Source organism: Carassius carassius, chromosome 2 (genome assembly GCF_963082965.1).
Source record: "Carassius carassius chromosome 2, fCarCar2.1, whole genome shotgun sequence".
Lineage (NCBI taxonomy): Eukaryota > Metazoa > Chordata > Actinopteri > Cypriniformes > Cyprinidae > Carassius > Carassius carassius.
In genome coordinates, this window is record NC_081756.1 from 15,469,032 (window position 1) to 15,491,854 (window position 22,823).

A 22,823-nucleotide genomic window follows, 5' to 3' on the forward strand; every position below is an offset into this window, starting at 1 on the left:
ATTCAGCTTGGGTGACTGCATTTTCAACAATTGCAACTATACAGCAAAAGTTCAACTAAATGTTTTATTTTCCCCTCCTTTAAACTCTTTGAATCCAAAAATTTTAAAGACTTTAAATTCTATTCTAAAAGTCTATTCTATTTCAGTATATCTTAAATACACATTCATACACACTGCAGCTACATATAATAAGAATTTGTATACTTTGCAAGTATATTAATATGGTACTATATGCATGCTGCTATATGCCAGGCTTAAAATGCAACATTAATTTTTATACAATATTCAATAGGCTATGTATATTATGCTCTGTCAAGTGGTCTTTGGCCTGGAAAAGGTCACCAATTTTGATACTTGTGCAAGCACCTGTGTACCTTTTCTTTTGTATAAGCAATACTGCAAAGCAAATTTACTCAAATTCAGCATTTTATGCAGTATACATTTAAGTTGCAAAAACCAAGGAAAGCAAAGTGTGCAATGAGTCAACAGAACAGAGTTTGGACACACTGGGAGTGAAGGAGAAATGGAGAGAGAGAGAGCGAGAGAGGCAGGCAGAGAGAGAGGAGAGAGAGATCGATCATGATTGGGTGATGGTTTAGGGGGTTGGCATACCTTTCGGTTCCCTACTGGGGGATGGGAATGGGGTTGGGAATTCTGGGAGGGGCTTCACAGTGACCTCATACTTCATACATTCTAAGTCTGAACCGGCATTATCTAAATATTCTACTTTTAATCTAACCGCAGTGCAGTAAAAGCCTACATCTATTCAGCATCTGTCAATCTGACGTCTGTATCCTTCACAAATCCATCGCGCGACGCAGAGGTGAGTGAAATGTTCTACTGTGTCCGCTAGAAAGGATTTTGCTCGTTTGCTTTTATGGCAAAGGCTCGACGCCTTCGAACAATCTTTGGATTTTCACGTCTTCAGATTATCATAACCATTGCGCATTTGCTGTGTCCTTCTCACCCTTTTTCGCGTCTCACGGTCGTTTTCCACGGCCCAAATTAATACCTCTCAGAGACGACAAGGCAAAGAATGAAATGCAAAGAATTTGCCAGAGACCCCCATTATAGGTTTTGTTATATGTTGGCATTCATCTCGAGTACCCTATTTGCATTGGGTCTCTGTGCGTGCGACGTTTTTCAATTTATACCGGATGCCGGTAGTGTTACATTTGTGGAATGTAACATTTAGCGCGTAATCCAATAGTAACAATGTAACTTTTGTAAATAGAGGATATTCAATTATGTCTACTGCCTCCCTGCTAGACGCGTCAGAACGTTATGAACAATGGTAATAAAAAAATCTATATTACAATTTACTGGTGATTTATTTTAAACTCGAAAAATTATATTGATGTATATTCAGTATGTATAGCACCCTTAGAGTAATATTTCTTAGCTGGGATTTGTGTTAGATTAATGCTTTAATTTTGTAATTCGACTGAGTGGGGGCGGGGGGCGAATCGGGGTCGTATTGCAGTGATGCTGAGAACACCCTGCAGCTTTGACTTTAAAGATGCTGAATGTGAAAGATATCATTATAAATCTGTTGTATTAATATTATATTTATAGAAATGTTAATGGCTGTCTTTGTACAATTCGTGGCGTATATATTTCGGTCTTAGGTAGGCCGATGCGTGATTTTTGATTAACTGATGCAGTGTGCTTTCTGTTCCAGTTCTGTTCGTTCGTGTCAGTGTGAAGTCGTGCAGAGCCTTTTTTTAATCAAGGAGTTACGACATGCTCCTGGAACAACCCTGGAACAACAGGATGGTTCCAGGAACATATATTTGCAGGAAAGTTTATGAAGTTCAGGCTAAAAATGTATCAATGATGTTTCATATTATTAGTTATCGATATTGACATTTTTAAAACCTTTTTTTAAAACGACAATAGATTATTATTAATATTTTAATTTAACCACTGTATTTTTAAATTAACCCAATTTATTGAGACAAACAAAAATTAAAAATAAATAAATAAAATAAAAAAAACATCTAATTTCTAGGGCCCTGTCATGCATCTGGTACAATGCAGCGCAAGTGTTTTTGCTAGTTTCAGCCCAACACATTTCTAATTTTCTCGTCCTGCGCCGCGATGTTTAAATAGCAAATGCATCTGCGCACACTTTTGCGCACAGGTTCGTGCTGGTATGAAAATGAGGTGTGTTCTGGCGCCTTGCTATTTTGAGAAACTGCAAATAGACTGGGACATAGACCAACTCAAACCTGGTCTAAAATCTGGCGCAATGGTTTTTCTTTGTTATTTAAAGAGCACATTAGTAGCTTATAGGCGGGTCCACAATGGCACACACGCTGCTTATTACACACACTGGGACGCACAGCAGCACACAAGCAGCACCAAATGTTAAAAATTAAAGAATTACAATATAAAATAATTGTATTGTGTTTGCTGCATAAATATAAAACTGCCTACATGTCATAATGGATAGTCATCGCATGTTTCAGAATTAAGCTATCTATTTGCTCGCACACGAGCAGTTCTGTTTTCTCTCTGGGGAGGCGTTCTGTCTTTGCTCTTGCAAATTCCGCTGTGTAAATAGCAAATCCGTCATGGCATGAGTGCAACTGTCTCTTAAAGGGAATGAAGACGAGACTCTGATTGGTTACCCCAATTCTTTAAGAGAATAGGGACAACCCATTTAGACCATGCACCCAGTTTTCCCATCGTTAAGAAAATAAATGTACATCCAATCAAAATGCTTGGTCCGAGCGTTTTAAATAGCTTTCCTACCTTCCTGTCAACGCATGTATCTGCATACCTCTGCGCACCCTGTTTGCGCAGACAGGATACATGGTCAACAAATTCACGCACATATTTTGCATGTCTCGCTTAGTTAACACGATTCAGATGAAGACTCGTTAGAAGTGAGATACATGAATTAACATGAATGTGTTCCAATCGATATGATCCTTACACCGTGTTCATTGCTCTCTACTCCCTGAGCAGGGTTTTACTTCACTTCAGAACATGGACTGGAATTGGGAACCGCTGATGTAGCCTATTGTAGTAATGTTGTGCACAATGTCGTCTGCACAATTTACTAATTAATTCTCTCGATTTGTAAATCATGCACACGATTAAGCAAATCGAGGGAACGAATTAATAAATCGTGCGGACAATTTATAAATCGAGGGAATGATTTAGCATACATTTTTCCTGCATGCCATGTGTGGGCTCCGTAATTCTTTATTCACAATGTCCTTATCACAGGCAGGCACAGCACACGTGTTCATGTGTTCGTGTTTGTGTGTGCTGTCTGCGTCATTCATAACATGTGACTATATTTTGCACTATAACAAACATTTTTTATATCGTTATCTAAGGAGGTGTACCGTCAATAAATATCATTACAGTTTTATCACCCAGGCTTAGGCTTACAATCAGTGTTTGGAGCTTGTACATCAGTGTCATTCCTCTGATTTTAGGGAAAGCTAATAATTAAGGTTAGGTTTAGATGTAGGGATATGGTCAAGACTACATTTTTGGATTAAAATGATGTTCCAGGGTCAATAATATATGCTACATCTGACTCTGCATCTACATCTAACAGGCCCATATCACTGTTATTTTCCACTAGCACGTGAATGCCAGTGCTGACGCACCATACCTCCAGTGTACATGACATAACCGCGAGAAGTAGAAGAGACATACAGCATGCCCTATTATTAATTTAATGGACATGGTGTGCAGACAAGCTGCAGCAGTGGTGCGAGGCATGTGCCAGTGTCATGCTTGGCCCATTTTTTGGTGCTACTTTTGTTTTTTGATGTTGCTCCACATACTGCGAGCACATTTAAGTTCATTGTAAACACACACTGCCATCATGCTGTTCCAAACCTGTCATGTTGTAATATATATATATATACAAAATGCAGTTTGTTTTAATGTGTCTTATAAAGTGCATGTAATGCGTCCGTTCAAATATGCAGGATGGAAATCAAATCAAAGCTTATGAGTCATGTGGGCTATTGTTTTTGAGGTTCTGTGAACCAGATGAACTATGAACTGGCATTGTGTCAAAATGGGCTTAGTGAAAATTCTGAATTTTCTAGTACATCATGCATAGGTAGATTCATATTTAACAGTTATGTATTGGTTGCTTTCTAAATCTATATATTAAACATCTTTCTAGCTGAATTTTATCAAAGGCATATAAAATGTTAATATTATGAAAGCGACATTATTTTTCAAGGTTGTCCTCTGAGCTCCCATAATCTGGTCTAATGAATTTATATAAACAAATAGATGGGGGGGGGGGGGGGGGTGACTTACTGCAATGCAATGTATTGTCCTCTAGAAAAAGATAGACTGAGAAAGAGCGACAAAAGGGGAGAGGACATAGAAAGAAACAGCAATTTAAAATGCTAAACAATAGGTTGATAAAATTAATTAATTGCTATTTTATATGATGCAAAATTTATTCATAGGTTATCCTATCCAGTGTTGTTTTCTATGATGCTTTTTTTTGTTTACATTATGTTTGATGCTCGGATGAATACATGATTTTCTTATTCAAAGAGCTGGTAAACAGGATAAATATGTTTTGTGAATGATCTGTTAGTGAAATGGATGTGAATTTCCATACTGTCCCCCAATTAATTTACACCTATATCCATATTACTTATGGTCATTTTTATACTATGACTGTCTTTATATATATATATATATATATATATATATATATATATATATATATATATATATATATATATATATATATATATACTATTGAGATGCAAAACAGCCTATTGCAAACATGTGGCTTTAATTTTTTTGACCATTATTAACATTTTGCCTGAATTGTTAAAACTGACATATGGCATTGAACATACAGTAAAATACAGCGTGAAGTGAAAATAAGTGTACTATGAGTGCAAGCTCAAACAGACTGACCCTTTTCTTTCAATAGAAGCCCAGCATTTAGCAGTACCAAATTTCTAGTCAGGTCAGACACTACACCATCAAATCATTGTCTTTGTTAAAGGTTGTAGGGGCACATTAAGTTGTCTATGCTTACAGCTGTCCAGTGTGCAGTATTCTCATGAAAGTCAACTTGACCATAACAGTATCACAATTTGAACAGAAAGTGAGAAAAGGGGTTAACTGGGTAATAATTACTTCTTGGTTGTGTTAATTTAAGTAAGTAGTATTTTAAAAGATACTCAAAACAATGCTCAGTACATTTATTAAAAAGATAATGCCCTTAGATAAGTGCTTGGCTACAGTCCACAGTTCACTCTTTGCAATGACTGAACCTAAAACCTTTTGACATTAACCTGACCAGATCTATAACCACAGAACTGGGGCATGGGAAGTGTCTCATGCAGTGGTAGCAGTGTTGGCAACACCAATGTCATGGTTCCCAGGGAATGCATGAATTGATATAATGTCTGAATCAGTGGCGTGCACAGGTTGGGGTTCGAGCCGCTGCCCCTTTAATCGCAGACACTAAAGTACCCTTTCAGTCTGCGAATTTTTGACTTCACACTTTTTGCGCTTTTCCACTGCATGGTACAACACAGTATGGCTCGAAACAGTTCTCTTTTGTGGGTTTTCAACTGGGTACAGTACGTGGTACTATTTTAAGTGCCACCTTGGTTGAGGTTCCAAGTGAGCCGTACCATTAACATCAACAAAACGTGACGTGTAAACTCTGCTGATCACAGATTGGCAGGAGAGAATCGTTACTACCTGCGTCACTGAACTTGCGACACAAACTCAAAAGAACCGAAGCCAGCAAAGGATCGGACACAACTGTTTTGAACGAACACACCTTTTTTTTTTTTTTTACAACCAAAACATTTTTTTTTGTTGTTGTCTGTTGTGGAAGTATAGATGTTCCTATCGTTAATATCAGAGGAGCGAATCCAACGAGAGCCTGATGGGACGATGCAGAATGAAAAAGTTTAGGAGTTGTGGCAATAATGGCAGCGCAACTATAAGGGTCCTTCGCACCGCGTTAGTTCCAGAACTAAATGTACAATACTAATGTATGGTTTTGCACAAACTATTTCCCAGTACCATTTAAAGGGTTGCAGCCAGTCAACAGCGATGTCATTTGTTCACGGTGTTCAACAACGGAAAAAAAGAACAACTTTAACAACAAAAGGATGGAGGACGCTGTGATCAGAGCTGTGTTTTTGTTGTGACTTGCGGGTTTGACAGTAATGGACATGGAATGTCGATGTATACGTAAAGCGATTGTAAGAATGGAAAGGAGGACTAAGAATCTCCAACAACAACTGGCAGTGCTACATTTGCTATAAGTGCCTGCACTTCAGCGTCCGTCCATCTATCGCTGTGCATCATTTGCGAAATAAGTTGGCACAATGTATACAGTATGTTTACTCTGCATTTTAAATCATGGCAGGTGAGGGCATTTTCAGCATTTTCGGAGTCTGGCCAATCAATGTCTGCTTACCTCATGGGGTAGTACCAGTTGTACTGGTTAGAACCTGCTCCGGAGTAGGATCTAATTTGGTTCTCGAAAAAGGCAGTCCGGTACTAAAATTGCATCCAGTTCCAGCAGTGCGAAATCCCCAAAAAGTAGGTAGTTCCACAAATACAACCCGAATTCCGGAAAAGTTGGGACGTTTTTTAAATTTTAATAAAATGAAAACTAAAAGACTTTCAAATCACATGAGCCAATATTTTATTCACAATAGAACATAGATAACATAGCAAATGTTTAAACTGAGAAAGTTTACAATTTTATGCACAAAATGAGCTCATTTCAATTTTGATTTCTGCTACAGGTCTCAAAATAGTTGGGACGGGGCATGTTTACCATGGTGTAGCATCTCCTTTTCTTTTCAAAACAGTTTGAAGACGTCTGGGCATTGAGGCTATGAGTTGCTGGAGTTTTGCTGTTGGAATTTGGTCCCATTCTTGCCTTATATAGATTTCCAGCTGCTGAAGAGTTCGTGGTCGTCTTTGACGTATTTTTCGTTTAATGATGCGCCAAATGTTCTCTATAGGTGAAAGATCTGGACTGCAGGCAGGCCAGGTTAGCACCCGGACTCTTCTACGACGAAGCCATGCTGTTGTTATAGCTGCAGTATGTGGTTTTGCATTGTCCTGCTGAAATAAACAAGGCCTTCCCTGAAATAGACGTTGTTTGGAGGGAAGCATATGTTGCTCTAAAACCTTTATATACCTTTCAGCATTCACAGAGCCTTCCAAAACATGCAAGCTGCCCATACCGTATGCACTTATGCACCCCCATACCATCAGAGATGCTGGCTTTTGAACTGAACGCTGATAACATGCTGGAAGGTCTCCCTCCTCTTTAGCCCTGAGGACACGGCGTCCGTGATTTCCAACAAGAATGTCAAATTTGGACTCGTCTGACCATAAAACACTATTCCACTTTGAAATAGTCCATTTTAAATGAGCCTTGGCCCACAGGACACGACGGCGCTTCTGGACCATGTTCACATATGGCTTCCTATTTGCATGATAGAGCTTTAGTTGGCATCTGCTGATGGCACGGCGGATTGTGTTTACAGACAGTGGTTTCTGAAAGTATTCCTGGGCCCATTTAGAAATGTCATTGACACAATCATGCCGATGAGTGATGCAGTGTCGTCTGAGAGCCCGAAGACCACGGGCATCCAATAAAGGTCTCCGGCCTTGTCCCTTACGCACAGAGATTTCTCCAGTTTCTCTGAATCTTTTGATGATGTTATGCACTGTAGATGATGAGATTTGCAAAGCCTTTGCAATTTGACATTGAGGAACATTGTTTTTAAAGTTTTCCACAATTTTTTTACGCAGTCTTTCACAGATTGGAGAGCCTCTGCCCATCTTTACTTCTGAGAGACTCTGCTTCTCTAAGACAAAGCTTTTATAGCTAATCATGTTACAGACCTGATATCAATTAACTTAATTAATCACTAGATGTTCTCCCAGCTGAATCTTTTCAAAACTGCTTGCTTTTTTAGCCATTTGTTGCCCCCGTGCCAACTTTTTTGAGACCTGTAGCAGGCATTAAATTTTAAATGAGCTTATTAAGTGGATAAAAGTGTAAAATTTCTCAGTTTAAACATTTGCTACGTTATCTATGTTCTATTGTGAATAAAATATTGGCTCATGTGATTTGAAATTCCTTTAGTTTTCATTTTATTAAAATTTAAAAAACGTCCCAACTTTTCCAGAATTCGGGTTGTAGTTCTGGTACTATGAAAAGGTTCCCGTGATGCAAAAGGACCTTTTAATGACATGTGAATAATCCCGCCCACTCTAAGGCTATAATAAACTGCAGTGAAAATGCAAACCATGCCAGGCCGTACCACACAGTGGAAAAGCACCATTTGTTTCTTTGTCACCCCAAATATCTTTAAAGCACCTATTGCCTTTTGATATTATACACTTCCACATTCATCCTCTCCTTCAGTGTGATGTAATTGTAATAACTCTGCCTGAGGCAACATTAAAGTCAGTCTCATGGAGAAATGACAAGCACTGTGAAATAACAGTGAAGAAGGACTTTATGCATTTATATAACACATAATATAATCTCATTTGAAGATGTCATACACAATATCTGCATGTTCACAAATGCTAATTAACCCATCTGTAAAAACGACCAAAGAGAAGTTATATAAGATTTAAGTATATTTTCAGGCATCTTAAAAGAATCTAAATAAATAATAAAAAAAAAGATTATTTGGACCTCATTAAGAGACTGTTATCCAGTCTCACAGATTGCGCTAACCTGATGGAATTTGCTAATTGGTGCTTTGATATTTCATTCTCTTATTTTGAGAGCTAAATTAATTTGGGGTTAATAAGGGTTACCCAGATATAGACAGGACATGAGTTAGGTTAGGGGAAGGAGAAGAAATTGATTCAGCCAATGGAAATATCAGACATCTGTTCAATATAAGCAAACTATTCCATTACCAATTGAAGGACAAATGAAAGACAGGCACATGCAAATTTGGAAATCAAATATTGCATAGCAATTGGCAAATTAACCACGAATGAATGGTTTTTTCACAGCCTCACAAAGTCCTACCCGATACATGTTTGCCAAACTCAAATAAGCATTCGGACATTGAGGGTTTTCCCATTACAGAAGTGTATCAATGGAAAAGTACCAGGGCTTTCTCAACCGGTAAGTGCCCAAGGGAATGCAAAGAATGTTTGCTCTGTGACTTGTTCACAGTGTTATTCCCACAGCACAGATTTTCACCCTTTTAATTCCCCAATACTCACTAGCCATATATGCGTGCCTGCACACATCTGCCTACCCATCCGCTTCACCTTCCCCTGGAAGTCTCGCACCATTATTTACCAAGTCCTTTCAAAAAATGTTTATTTTCCACTGGGAACCATGGCAGTCCTGCTCAGTGAGAATTAAAAAAAGGATTAAGGGTTCTGGCAATAGAAGGTGGACATGTCTTTATGTGCGTTGGCTGTCGCATTTGGGCACAGTTACAAGTTGCTGCTATTGATGCCAACCTGCTGGCGTGTTGGCACAGGAAGATAAACACTGTACTGAGCTGATGACAACCCTCACATGATTTGTTTTAGGGATGCACGATATTAGATTTTGCCTATATTTTTCATATAATTTTGGCAGATAGCCGATACTGATATATATTTCCTTTTATTTCGAAACAATACCAAGTCTCTCCTTTGCTGAAATTATAAACAAATGAATTTTATTAATTTGCCCAAAGTTTCAAAAACAAGTTGGATGTATAATAGAGTATTTCTGTGCCAAATACACTCCTTCAGGGTTTCAAAAAGATTTTCCGAGTATGTCCCTGTATGACGCCATAAAGGGTGGAATTCCCTGTATGGGCAATTCTCCCAGAAGAGCACACGCACAGCAATCAAAGCGAAAGCAAGAGCGTAACACTGGGGTAACAGAAGTCATTGGCAGTGCTGCACAGTACTTGCTCGAGAAGGATATGTCACATGATATGTTTAGGCCAAAAAATCAACAATGTCACCAAAGAAGTGTGTTTTTGGTTATGAGCTGGGCTTGACATTAACACCCGCCAACCCGCCAAATGTGGGTGGATTTTGCTCGTGGCGGGTAACACAGTGACTCCAACTAGCCACTTTGGCAGGCAGAATAATTGTAGCATTTTTAAAAGGCATCTGAAATGAGCCATATTGCAGTGTGACACTACGACACTACAACTCCCATCAGTATTACATGCACACAGTGTTGCCTTGCGCTTGCACGCTAGTGACAGAAACGAAGAGACAGATATCCATTTCTTGTCAACCCAACCCTCTACATTGCAACTAAATCACTCGCATATGTGACTAAATCTTCATTCTGGCGACTAAATGATGTCTGATATTAGCAATGGCTAATAAATTCTCAGATTTTACTCGCCAGTGTGTGAGTTGTAGGCTAAGTTTAGCTCAGATATATGTTCAATCGCGAACACTCTGACTCTGTCTGAGGGCTTCAGAGTTTCACTCTCCATCAAGTGATCTGTGATATTTCTCAGTTCATCTCAATGGATGAACAGCGCACCTGTATTTAATGTACCATAAACTCTGGTGTGAAGGCGCACGAATCGCCGTCGCTTTCTCTCACACACACAAAGAGAGAGAGAGAGAGAGAGAGAGAGAGAGAGAGAGAGAGAGAGAGAGAGAATTGACGTGCTACATTTAAACAATATTCTTGGTTGTAGCTTCCTGTCAAAATAACAGTGTTCCTATGGAAGTCTTCATCTTTTAAGAACAGCTGTGTTTTCCAGTAGTGGCCAGAGTTTATGCGCAAACGGCAGTCTCATTGGCTGGCGCTCACCTATTATCGTCCCTGTTTTGATTTCAGCAAAACCTGATCAATATTCATGAATCCAGCAGCTCATTAATCCTTAGTAATCCTTAGTGTGTTTTATAGTTCTTATTATTAGAATTCATATAATTAATATCCTATGAGTATTTTGTTAGTTTTTTCCCCAATTTTTTTTTTGTCAGAAACACTGAATGACAAAAACAGCAATGAGAATAAACAACCAGTCTGGCGAGTAAACTAAAATATTTACTAGCCAATGGCTATTCAATTGCCAAGGTGTACGTAGAGGGTTGCAACCTAACCAGTAGTCATTATTAGGGCCTGAGCACAAAAATGACACAAACTGAAATGTGTTCTTTGTGATGAGAGGAACGTTCCCCTCAAATTTTTATGAAGATTAAAGCAACTTTGTCCATGTAACCAACTGAGTAAACAGACAGTGTTTCTAATGCTAAATGTTTTTTTTTTTTTCAGTTTAGTTTTTTATCTTTTTTATTAATCTTCTACATCCAAGCACTACTTTTATTATGCAATAAGAAGCTTTTTATGTCTTTATCTTAATACATGGTTTTATTTAAAAAGGGAGCTTTACACACAACCTTATCAGAGCTAATGATAATGACCTGTATTGTTATACATTTATGTAGTCTTGATTCAGGTGTGTACAGTGGTTTTACATTTGAAAGGGTTGTAAATGTAGTTCAAGTAATTTTTAGCACGCCTTATTCAACTTTAATCAGGTAATTTCACAACAACAAAAATGTGGCTAGTAAAAATGCTGTGTGGCTAGTAACTTTGGAAAACCAAAAAAGCAAAAAAAGTTAATGTCAAGCCCTGGTTATGAGTGAATGATAACCTTGTTTAGCTTTCCAAAGAACCCAGCGTTAAAGGAAAAGTGGATACACTTTGTTTCTCTGGGGTAGCAAAGGAATTGTATGTTTGTTTGTTCTCTGTATTTTGATGACGAATGTTTTATAAACAAATTTAATTCAATTTAAGTCGATAAAGTTTTTGTTCCTGTTTTACTTATGTCGATGTCACAGCTTGCAGACAATCTCTACGCTAAAGCTTTGCCTGCTCTTGACTCTTTAGCTCCGCCCATGGCACGTCTCCAGGAGCTCAACTGTTTTCGGAGAGAAGCGTGAAGCTATATCTGTCTTTTATAAATCTGATACAACTAAAGACTCTTTGGCGATATGAAGGATGCAGTACTACTCCCTAGGTACTCCACTGGCAGAAATTGTTTGTATGTCCCCTTTAACATTTCATTTGTAGATTTAACATTAATAGCTGGTCTAAAGGAAAAGAGCTGTAAAAGTTGAGCTGTATAGCTCCCTGTAGTCAATCCATTTGTTAAAATATATTACATATTAATGAATAAATCTGTATATATTAAAATTATTTATGTGTCATGATTTATTTTTAATTCATGAAAGCTAGTGCTTCTGACCTAAAAAAAATCAAAACAGACTTGTGATTTTATGACCTCAATTATTGCTTGCTTTATTCAGAAACACAAATATCTTAATGTCATTTGTCTATTTAACTCTTCGTTTTATTACAAGTAGGCCTACAGTGCCACCCTACATGAAAAAAGTCCTTATCAGACGAGCATTAGGACCCAGGGGGGACTGGCGCTGCTCCTGGTGCTGCTGCTGCCAATAGTATGTTCCTGCACAACCGGAGGCTGCAGATCAGGACCGCAGATCTAGGACCACAGTTCTAGGACCCTAGTTTTTCTTGACAGCGCCACCTATCGTACTGGACGATATAGCGATGGCTGCAGTTTCAGGACCGCAGTTCTAGTACCCTGTTGGTTTAGTTTGCAGTCACGTTACTTTGTATATAGCATCAATATATTAATCTCTGTAGTATTTGTTTGTAAACGTGATTTTTGATTCAAAATGCAGCAGAGGTTAATTACTAAGTGTGCTTTGAGTCACAATTTTAAATTTAAACATGAATTTACAAAAAAAAATAAATGAAATATCAATTTTGTAAAATTGATGTATATCAATTTTAAAACAATTGTAAAAAATTAAGAACATTAAAAGTCTTAGTCTCTTGAATTGTACAGTATATTGATTAACCTCCTTAAGGTGAATTAGCTCATTATCAGGTAAGTTAAAGTTGGAATCAGCGTATGGAGTCACTAAATTACAGCCAATATTTTAAAAGTTGTTGAGAGGCAAGTCAAGACACAAGAATGATTCAAGAATGTTTATTTATATATAAATATATATATATATGTCATTTTTGCGACAACATCACAACAGCACCAAAGTGAACCCCTTTTCCATCAGTTGCTGCATGGATAGAATAGCTGTAGGCTTGAACTCTAGAGAAAGAGAGAGCGAGAGACAGAGAGAGATAAATAAGAAACATTTGTTATATATATATATATATATATATATATATATATATATATATATATATATATATTATACATAAATATGGTAAAACAACGACTATTAAGCCAGTATTCACACTAATACATTAAGTTGCAGGTAAATCTTACAAACCTTACATCAACAATGCTCTTGTCATCTGATAAGTATAATTAATGTGCAGGCTAGATTCACTTATAATACATCGTCATTAAAACTCAACAAGGATTTATGAAATCATGGCCACGAATTAATGTCGTAGTAATTAATAAAACTAGCTCACAAATTCTTAATTTGGTGGGAATTAATTATTAATTCATAGTTAGCAGTTCTCACTATGTAAACTTCGCACCGTTTAAACGTTATAAAATAAAACTTAATTAAATATCGGTACTCACCATCTGATTGCTGTCCATGTCGTCCATCTTTAATTAGTGTTGATCCAGTACGGTAGGTGGCGCTGTCACAAAAAAAACTAGGGTCCTAAAGCTGCGGTCCTGAAACTGCAGCCTCCGGTTGTGCAGGAATACCCTTCTCGCTGCTGCTGCACGTGCTAGTGACTATTTCACTATATCACGTCGCATCAGAGGCGTCATTCTGTACATTCTTTCTTAAATTAAATTCTGTAATCCAAAAACAGTGAATGTAATCACCATTCATGCAAAAGTTTGCTTCAAGATTGACCACACTGCTGATGGGATCTTATCACTAGCACACCCTGAGCACATGTGAGTTATGCATTTAATATTCATAATTGTAAATAAAATCAGACAATGCCGATGTTTACATTTTAAGCCTTTATCGACCGATTCCGATAACGGTCCGATAATATCATGCATCCTTAATTTGTTTTGTAAGGTTCTATACTGAGATCTTTGAAAAGTAAAAAAACAGAAATAATGTCTACAAAGGGTACATAAGTTGAAGGTAAAATGTCAGATGGAAGTTCTTTCTTGGTCACAGATCACAGAAGTTGAAATCTCATTGTAAATCTCTTTCCATGATTAACTGTTCTGCAGCTCTGAGGATGAAGATTGAAAATAGCCTGCCCTGCTCTCAGCTCCCTGAGGCCCCTCCTCAGACCGGGCTCCATTTTACAGTGGCAACGGAGGAGGACTTTGATGACATCATGGCCATGAGTAAGGATATCTATGGCGGCCTGGACTATCTTCCCTCCCGCTATCAAGCCTGGCTGCAGGAGAGCAACCGCACTGTCATTTTGGCTCGCAAGCAAGGCAAAGTGGTAAGAAAGTGGATATGAGGAGCTTGTTGCAGTGCATGTTCCATCCTCATTGCTTTAAAGAATAGTTCACAAGAAATGAAAATCATGTGACTTTATTTTGGGCAAAACATGCAGGATATTTGAACAATATCCTGGCCACATCATGCAAAAGAGCAAAGACATCACACTGTCTCGAGAACACTCTTTACATAAACCAACTCAGACCTCTTTCAAATGGCTAAAAAAATAATATAATAAAATAATAATAATAAAGTAAAACTGATGTTGAACTAGGACTTTAAAGTAATAATACCTATAATAAAAATATAACATGTTTTTATAATCAGATTTTTGAAAATGTATAACAGTAATTTTTACATTGATATAAAAAATACATACATTATATTTGTTCTAATACAATTGTACTGTAAAAAAAGGAATGTTCATATTTATTTATTTATATGCACAACTAATATTAGTGTCTTAATTTCTTTACTTTCAAGGATGAACCATCAAGCTTTCATTTTGGCTGAAAACTGCCGAGAGACTTACGTTTCTGTGTTTAGTTTGATCATTTCAAAACTACCAAAATGCTGAAAAGTACTGTTCACAAACATATGGGAAATTATGCAAATATGAAAAGGTGAACCTGGTGCACGTTTAGCAAATGCATGTAGTGAATGACTTAAACTTGAAAAAAATCGAGACACTGAAAATACCAGATCGTGCGTAGGTGTAAACGAACACAATTCAACTTCACTCTGAAACAGACAGGGCATCAGACTATGTCACTAAGCCATATTATGATTTCAATATTATTTTGATTAATTATGCAGCCCAAAATGAAACTGAGAGAAATTACAAAAGAGCACTATGAAACTCTCTCTCCTCTATTGTAGAAATAACTCACTTTTTATGCAACTACATTTTGCAGATTGCACTGGAGTCAGTGTGTGTTATTGATGATGGGGAGACCATGCTGGTGGAAGGGCTTCGTGTTGCCCCTCAGGAGAGGGGGAAAGGTGTGGCAGGGGTACTTCTTCGGTTTTGCTCTCAACTGGTTAAGTCCAAGTACCCTGACGTTAAAGTCAGCAGGCTGACAAGAGATGACCAGCTGGGGCCAAAAGACTTCCAGAAGTACCGGCTCATAACCAAACAGGTAAGAACCGTTTACAATAAAGTGTTAACATTTGGTTCAGATCTTGAACTAAAACAGCTAAAGCCACATTGTCTTCATTCTGCCACCTAATTAAAATATGAAGGGAATCCTCCTGGTGCGCTTCCGTGCTGAAGACCTAAAATTACGCCTTGCTGATCTTGGGCCTAATATCACTGTAGCGGGGGAGGGTCTGTCGACCACAAACATCCCGATCCGTTTGGAGCCAGCAGAGGTGCATCAGCTCTTCCTAAGCGATGTTCTAATGAAGCGTGTCCTTCCCAATGCCACCATCGTTCAAGATTGGCAGCCTTTCAAGCCTCTGCCTAGCAACATGGCCATCCTGCTGAAGAAGGATATTGATTGGATGGTTGATGATTCCAGGCGCCCAACCATGGCCAGTTTGTGCACCTTCCCATTCCATGTGCCAATTGGTGATGACTGGTACTACCTCAACATCGATATGTTTGGTAAAGACCTGACACTGGCCATACAACAGCTGTTGTGCCACCTGAGGTGCCACACTGGCACTCTGAAGGGTTACGTCATGTGTCAGGTGTTCCTGGAGCCTGCGCTGTGGAAGCCTATGGCTGATTTCTTTAGGGAAACCCTTAAAGTGGAGCTGGTGAAGGAGTACACAGAGCAGTGTGTTGTGGAGTCTGATGTCGTTTAGTCGAGGAGCATCAGAAACACCTTACCTTAAATTAAGCCACCAAACCTACATAAACTTAAGGAACTTTAAAATCTCCGTCAAATATAGCAACTAAAAGAAACAAAAAAACACCTAATATGTCTACTATAAAAGGACAAAAAATTCAAATCTATTCCGCTTAATGAAATTGCTCTCATAGGTTTTAATTTATTTTAACAACAATTAATTTTAAAAAAGGCATGTAAGTGAACAAACTAGAATAAAAGCAGTAGACGCTTGTTTAGGTTACTTCATTTATTTCCATAATCAGTACTGTAAACGGTGGCGCTGAATGGACAGGGACTGGAAAAGAGGGAAGCAGTTTCAGATTATATAAAATAGGGACCCAAATTGTTCCAGGCCCTTTCATTTCTGTCAGCATCACTGACAGTGAAAGCATATTTACTCATGCTGAGTTGAAAAGAAAACTGCACAAACTTTAGGGCACTTTATGATAAAAAAGAGGGGTCACACTTTAGTGTCTGTTGCTTTTTCAGAATGTGGCACTGTAGCTGCTAGGGTATTTAGAGGAAAATAAAAAAGACCAACATTTTTAGGACTATAAAACCGGCTGTCCATAATATGGAGACCAAAATTGTCTTTAAAGGCAGTTTTAATTAACCTGAAAATACAAAAAAATTCCACATAGGGAAACATTTTATTTCAGACTTTCTAATGTGTGACCCAGGACCACAAAACAAGTCATAAGGGTCAATTTTTCAAAATTGAGATTTATACATAATCTGAAAGCTGAATAAATAAGATTTCCATTGATATATGGTTTTTCATTAAGATCGGACAATATTTGGCCAAGATACGAATATTTGAAAATCTGGAATCTGAGGGTGCAAAACAAATCTAAATAAAGAGAAAATCTGGTTTTGTGCTCCAAGGTCACCTATGCTCCTTGAAAAATTAGTAGTACTTCCTCTAAAGGTACTTTGCAGTGCTTTAAACTCTGTATAAAATTATAAATGTCTGGCTAAGAACTTGCTTTTACATTTAGATTACAGTCTCAAGTTTTTGCTTTAAGTAATTGAACCTGTTTGTTAAAATGATGTTCTATCAGTATTTGTACCTAACTGTAGAAGTGCAGTTGTGATAATACACTGGAATATTGCTTGAAGTACATACAGTTAGATATGATTAATAACTAATAATGGAACAGACATGTATAATTGTTTTAAATTTTTATAAATTGACTGTTTGATAGGATCACATTTAAACACAAAAGGAAATATAATTAGGGATAAATACGGTATATATAATTAAATGTTTAAATGTTGTTATAGTTCATTAAAAATAATTAAGTTTAGAATTTAACTGAGACATCACTATGTAGTGATTTTGTTACATCATATACATTTCATAAGAAGCATGATCTTAAGGAAATTCCTCTGAATCTGGTGCTCCAATAAAAAATAATAATAATTACATTAAATTAAATCTTCAGCTGACTTAATGTGATCCACCCATGGAAATCAGTAAAACGAATCAGGACGATTGGAAACCTTAGCAAAACAAGTGACAACTGTACCTCTATGAAGAGTTTGTGAATTTCTTGAACCGATATTTTGAAGTTAAAAGATGGACACGATCTGCCAGTGGAAAAGAATGAAGGAAGTCAACATAATGCAGAAGATAAAGGACATCTCCTTCTGTTGGCCTGGAGTGAAGAAAGTAAAGTGAAATATAACCAAGATGAATAAAGAAGAACAGAAAAGGCCTTTAGACATGTTTATAACCATATGTCTTTTGCCCCAAACCCAGATTTCACGTTGCTTTTTCCCTGAAGCACTGTGTCAGAACGAGAGAGAGACACAGTCCACACGAGCAAATGCATCATTCTTTATTTCTTAAATGGTTACATTTTGGTAATAATTAGGAGGATCACTGGAAACAAAAGTTCAATTAATTTAATAGGAAACGTTGTACAACGTGCAGTTTAAGAACTCACAGTGTCCACTCACAATTTGTCATACAGATGTGAATCTAAATCTGTATCCGCTAAACTAAAACCAAGAACTGTATTCTTTTTACTAACTATGTGTCTGGTTTGACTTCATTTGGTGGAGTTATTTTGTGCCCTTGTATGAACTCTCAACATCCGACGAAAAGGAGGCCTCCTCTCCTTCATTTGGACAGATGCATGTGGGACTTGTAATGCGGTCAGTATTTATAAATGGTCTTTTTTTTATTCTGAAAGTCAAGGCATTTTACAGATCATTAACTCTAATTCTAATGACAGTTTATCTCATTTGTATAGGTGTACATATATATGTTTGTCTGGAAGGGGGATTCTATGATAAGGGACTCTTTGTTAAAAATCTTTCATGGCTGAAATCTCAAAATCCCTCATGTCTGCCATGTGCTTTCAGAGGAAATCAGTCAGTTTTTCTCAAAATAAAAAGTGTCTGTTGGCCTTCAAAAAGCTACAAATGATGTAAGTAATAGTGAAGCGTCCCTGATATGCTTTTATTAATTTGTCTTTTTCTCCATCTAAAGCCCTCGTCATCCAGACATGATGGATTAAAGTCCCAAAATGTGTGTGGTATGTGTTTCTGTTGTACATAGTGCAGTGCATTTAGATTGAAGTCTTATTCACTCACTGGCCTCTATATTTAGCGGTTACATTTGGTAATCCAGTAATAGTTTAAGAATATTTCTATGTTTCAATATTTCAGCTCCACCTTTTAGCACTTTGGATGTCTAATGGCTGAGTATTAGTGAATTGTGCAGGAGGTTGTAACTCAATATTTTACACAGGTCCTACAGTGCCAGGGCCACGAGACTATAAAAGATTAGAGGCATGTGACCACCTGATGGTGAAGAGATGTAAAGGATATGTTACCCCTTGTTTCGCTGAACTTTAAACCCATTTCTTTCAATTATGAGGTGGCTTTTCACTTTCTTTTTCTGGAACAGAGGGAGATGAGAGATGAAGCCGGGGCTATTCTAGGAATAGGTGGCGAGGAGAGGACGTGATCCAGATCAAGTTACGGCTCTAAAAATGAGTAAACATTCATTTTGTATTGTAAAGATGACAACAGTTAGACTTGGAATTATTTAGAGCACTGTATGTGACAAATAAGGGAAAGCGTCTTTAATAACTAGCGGCTGCCCAGTGTTTAGGAGGAAAACATACGTAGACCAACCTAGACCAGGATATCTGTATTTCCTTTACTGTGGTTTATCAGACTCAGCAGTAAAGTAATACCTTGAGTGCTAAGTCACATGAAAGCAAATATATTCAGACACTTGTTATCCTGCGTGACTTTGGGCTAGTTAAAGTTTCAGAGCTCTGAGTAAGTGAAACTGGATCTCGAGAGTGTCATCTTGTGTAGAACAAGGGTTCACCCCAGATTCCCTTTACCTTCCATCTGATCCCCGTCAGCTTGGCACATGGAAATAGTGAGCAGGAAGGGTTAAAATAAGAAGGCTGGGTTCCAGCCTTGTCATATGAATGCACTGTCCTTTGCCACACTGCTCAGTACCTATTCCTGATTTTTATGTTATTTCACGATGGTTTTGTGTGCATTAGAATCAGCTGTGTATTGTATGTTTTGTGAATGAGGGGAAAACCACCAGGGAGATATATATATATTTTTATTCCAAGTCACTATTTCAACCTTAAAAACTTAACTGAAAGCCTTATCCAGGTGATATCAGTTTTTTTTTATAGAACTTGCACTATCAGAGCTTCAACTCTGCTTCTCCCTTTGTTGTTTTCCGTAGAAAAAACATATACTGTGTCTATACACAAATGCTTTTGAAATGGCTAAATCACACGGGTGTTTTCGCCTGTGTTGCACTAAGCTATTTTGTTACATTTAATCTACAAATCTAATGCAGTATTTGGAGATAAAATGCAACTAGATCCTAATGCAAATTGTATTTTATCTCATGCCATGTCAGAATCATTCAAATCTGATTGGATTAACCATTCATCTAGCTGTTCTGATGTGCTGCACTTTATACTGTAGATATGTAGATATTCCAAAGCACAGTTGGGATCTTCATAAAACAGTTGGGATCTTCAATATAAAATCAATGTGGGTCGCTGTAACAGTCATGGTCATTCAGTGGATCATGCTAGATATATTTTTTTGTAATCAGAATAGGAGCATGGGCCTATCTGCGTAATGTTTTTAAATTCAAGGGTATTTTTAGTGGTGTGCTCTTGACTTTATAGACTTAATAAAGTTCCTGCTTAGTGACCATTGTCTGAAAAACCCATGCTGTACATTTCTGAAACGGCTGATGGACATATCTACCACTGTCAGCAAAGCAGGGACCATGTTTTCTACAGACCTCAAGAAGGTAGTGGTTTGAATGTCCATGTCATCCATTCTCTTGATGCAGCAGTGGCTGTTGAGTTTTCACTCAAGTCTTCCCATTAGCCATAGATACAAAGTGGGTGTCATGTTTTGTGTGTTTGTGCAGAATATATAAAAAAAAAACCTATGATGGGAAACTATTGCTTAGAAATGAGATTTCAAAAAAAAAAAAAAAAAAAGAACTCATGGCCAACTGTCAATCAAGAGGGTGAATACATTTTCAATGCTATAAAGGCATTTTGATTATATGATAAATTGTTTTCCTTTTTTTTAAGATTTCTTTTTATTATTATTACCCGATATGACTGCTTATTCTCAAGCAGTTATGTGACAACTAATGGAAAATGTTTTAATATTTTGTTACCTTTGTCTGTTAATTATTTTTTTCAGAGATTGTGAGAGATGCAGAACTATTTTAATACAGTAATTTTTAAAAAACCTTATAATTCATGAGAGGTTTTTGAAATGTGCATGTTGTGTGAATGGGTGAGGAAGAGCTTTACAATGAGCTTGCGATTAGATTTACATTGAGCACAAAGACCCTGTACTAATATCTAAACATTTAAAACCTGTCATATTGAAACTGGTGATAATTGACAAATTAATGTTATAAACAAAGTCTAGACAGGGTATTTGAAAATAGGAGTAAACTTTTTTTTTAATCTTCTTTTTTAGCCATGATACACATTTTTAGAGACTTTAGGCTATACTTCATTTATTGTATAAAGGGGATTTAAAAGTCTGATCACTGATAATTTTGTTTCCTCTATTTGCTTGCGGTATTTTGTTGGAATTATGTGCATCTCTATATACCTACTTCTTTGTATATTTAAAAAATAACTTGGCTTGAATATTTCAATATAAAATATATATTTAGAAATGTTTCGAAAACCAGAAACTGTCACTTCTTAAAATCAACATTACAGCAACATTCATTATGTGTAAACAGTGGTTTAACTAAGAAAGTAATGTGCTATTATCTATGCTAGTATTGCTATTTTGTGTGTTTTTTTTATATACTTTTTACCTTTTTTTATAGTTTTTCTTTTTATTTATTTATTGAGTACGTTGTTAAATTGAATACAAATCCTGGCTGGTACACTCATTTTCAGAAATTATTAGCAAAATTCATTAAATCCCCTATTCTTTGAATTTAATTAATTCAATTTAAGTTTAAATTTGCCTTTACTAAATGTTATGTACCAATGAATGTTGGTATAGGATCCAGAATCAGTTTAAAGTGTGACTAGGCATATGGTATGAAGTAACCTTATCTTTTTTAAGTAATGGATATGCCACTGGCCATGAGGTCTGTGTGCTCTGTTGCATTTTTTTCTTTTTACTGTAACATTAAACAATGTGTAAATAATTGATGTAACAACATCTAGATAACATCTAAAGTCAGAGCTTTGTCTCTGCTGTCAAGTGTGATGAATAATTCTATTTATAGTTTCTCAAAGATCACACTGAATGCAGTAGAAATCCAGGTGAACCCCATGGAAACACAACTGTCATGTTTACATTCTGCCATTTTAAAAAAGCTTAAAACCATAAGCTCAAGACACAGTCTTTGACAAAACCCAAAATGTTGAAATTCTATATACCATTCATTGAGATCCTTGAAAATTTTGGAGCTTAAAAACAGCTCGGTTTTTATGACTGCAATATGTGATGGAAAACACAGTCACTGCAGTCTCTGAGTTTCTTGGTTAATGTCAACCTTTTGTTGTGGTTTTGTATTACTTTACCTTGTGCATAATCATTTAATCTTTTAAACATTTTAACTAGTGTTAACTATGTTGTTTGTCATTATCATTGTAACACCTTAAGCATAATGAACTTTATAATTTATGGCAACATACTGTATGTAATGCAGTAATTCTTTTGCAAGAATGAAAATATGGCAGATAACAAACAGCATATTATGAGACCTGTGACTAATATTTTGTTGATCAAATGAATTTGTAAAAGGACTGGTGAGGTTAAAGCCACTTGCTGTAGTTGCGATGCAGTATCAGGATGAACGAAATGTATCTAAATAGCATAGTTTAGATGTTATTCGCATAGTGATGTTTTGAATTGATGTATTAGAATAATTGTTTTACTTTCCAAATTGTTAATCAAAACTTAGTGTTAGAGATATTTGTGTGTGTGTTTACCTAACTGTATATTGTACTGTTTAGCAATAAACAAACTAACAAACAAAAAAAAGAAAAAAGAGAGAGAGAAAAAAGA

General features: G+C 36.8%; 2 protein-coding genes across 3 annotated transcripts in view; one reads left to right on the plus strand and one right to left on the minus strand.

Annotated features, from left to right (window-relative positions):
- Window positions 1-666: 666 nt before the first annotated feature.
- On the plus strand, window positions 667-18,690 carry LOC132104188 (histidine N-acetyltransferase-like). 2 transcript variants are annotated; one of them, XM_059509469.1, is made up of 4 exons: window positions 667-823; window positions 14,202-14,425; window positions 15,339-15,563; window positions 15,667-18,690. In XM_059509469.1, the coding sequence occupies exons 2-4, from the start codon at window positions 14,210-14,212 to the stop codon at window positions 16,231-16,233; spliced, it is 1,008 nt and encodes a 335-aa protein (XP_059365452.1). In that variant the 5' UTR covers window positions 667-823; window positions 14,202-14,209; the 3' UTR covers window positions 16,234-18,690. The 2 variants fall into 2 exon arrangements, with proteins under 2 accessions (XP_059365452.1, XP_059365461.1); XM_059509478.1 differs by lacking the exon at window positions 667-823 and adding an exon at window positions 13,726-13,910.
- LOC132104201 (AP-1 complex subunit sigma-1A-like) overlaps window positions 4,141-22,823 on the minus strand; it is a 77,194-nt gene continuing 58,511 nt past the window's right edge. Inside the window, exon 6 of the mRNA XM_059509499.1 lies at window positions 4,141-4,153. The gene's annotated coding sequence lies outside the window, so the exon portion shown is untranslated. The remainder of the gene's footprint in view (window positions 4,154-22,823) is intronic.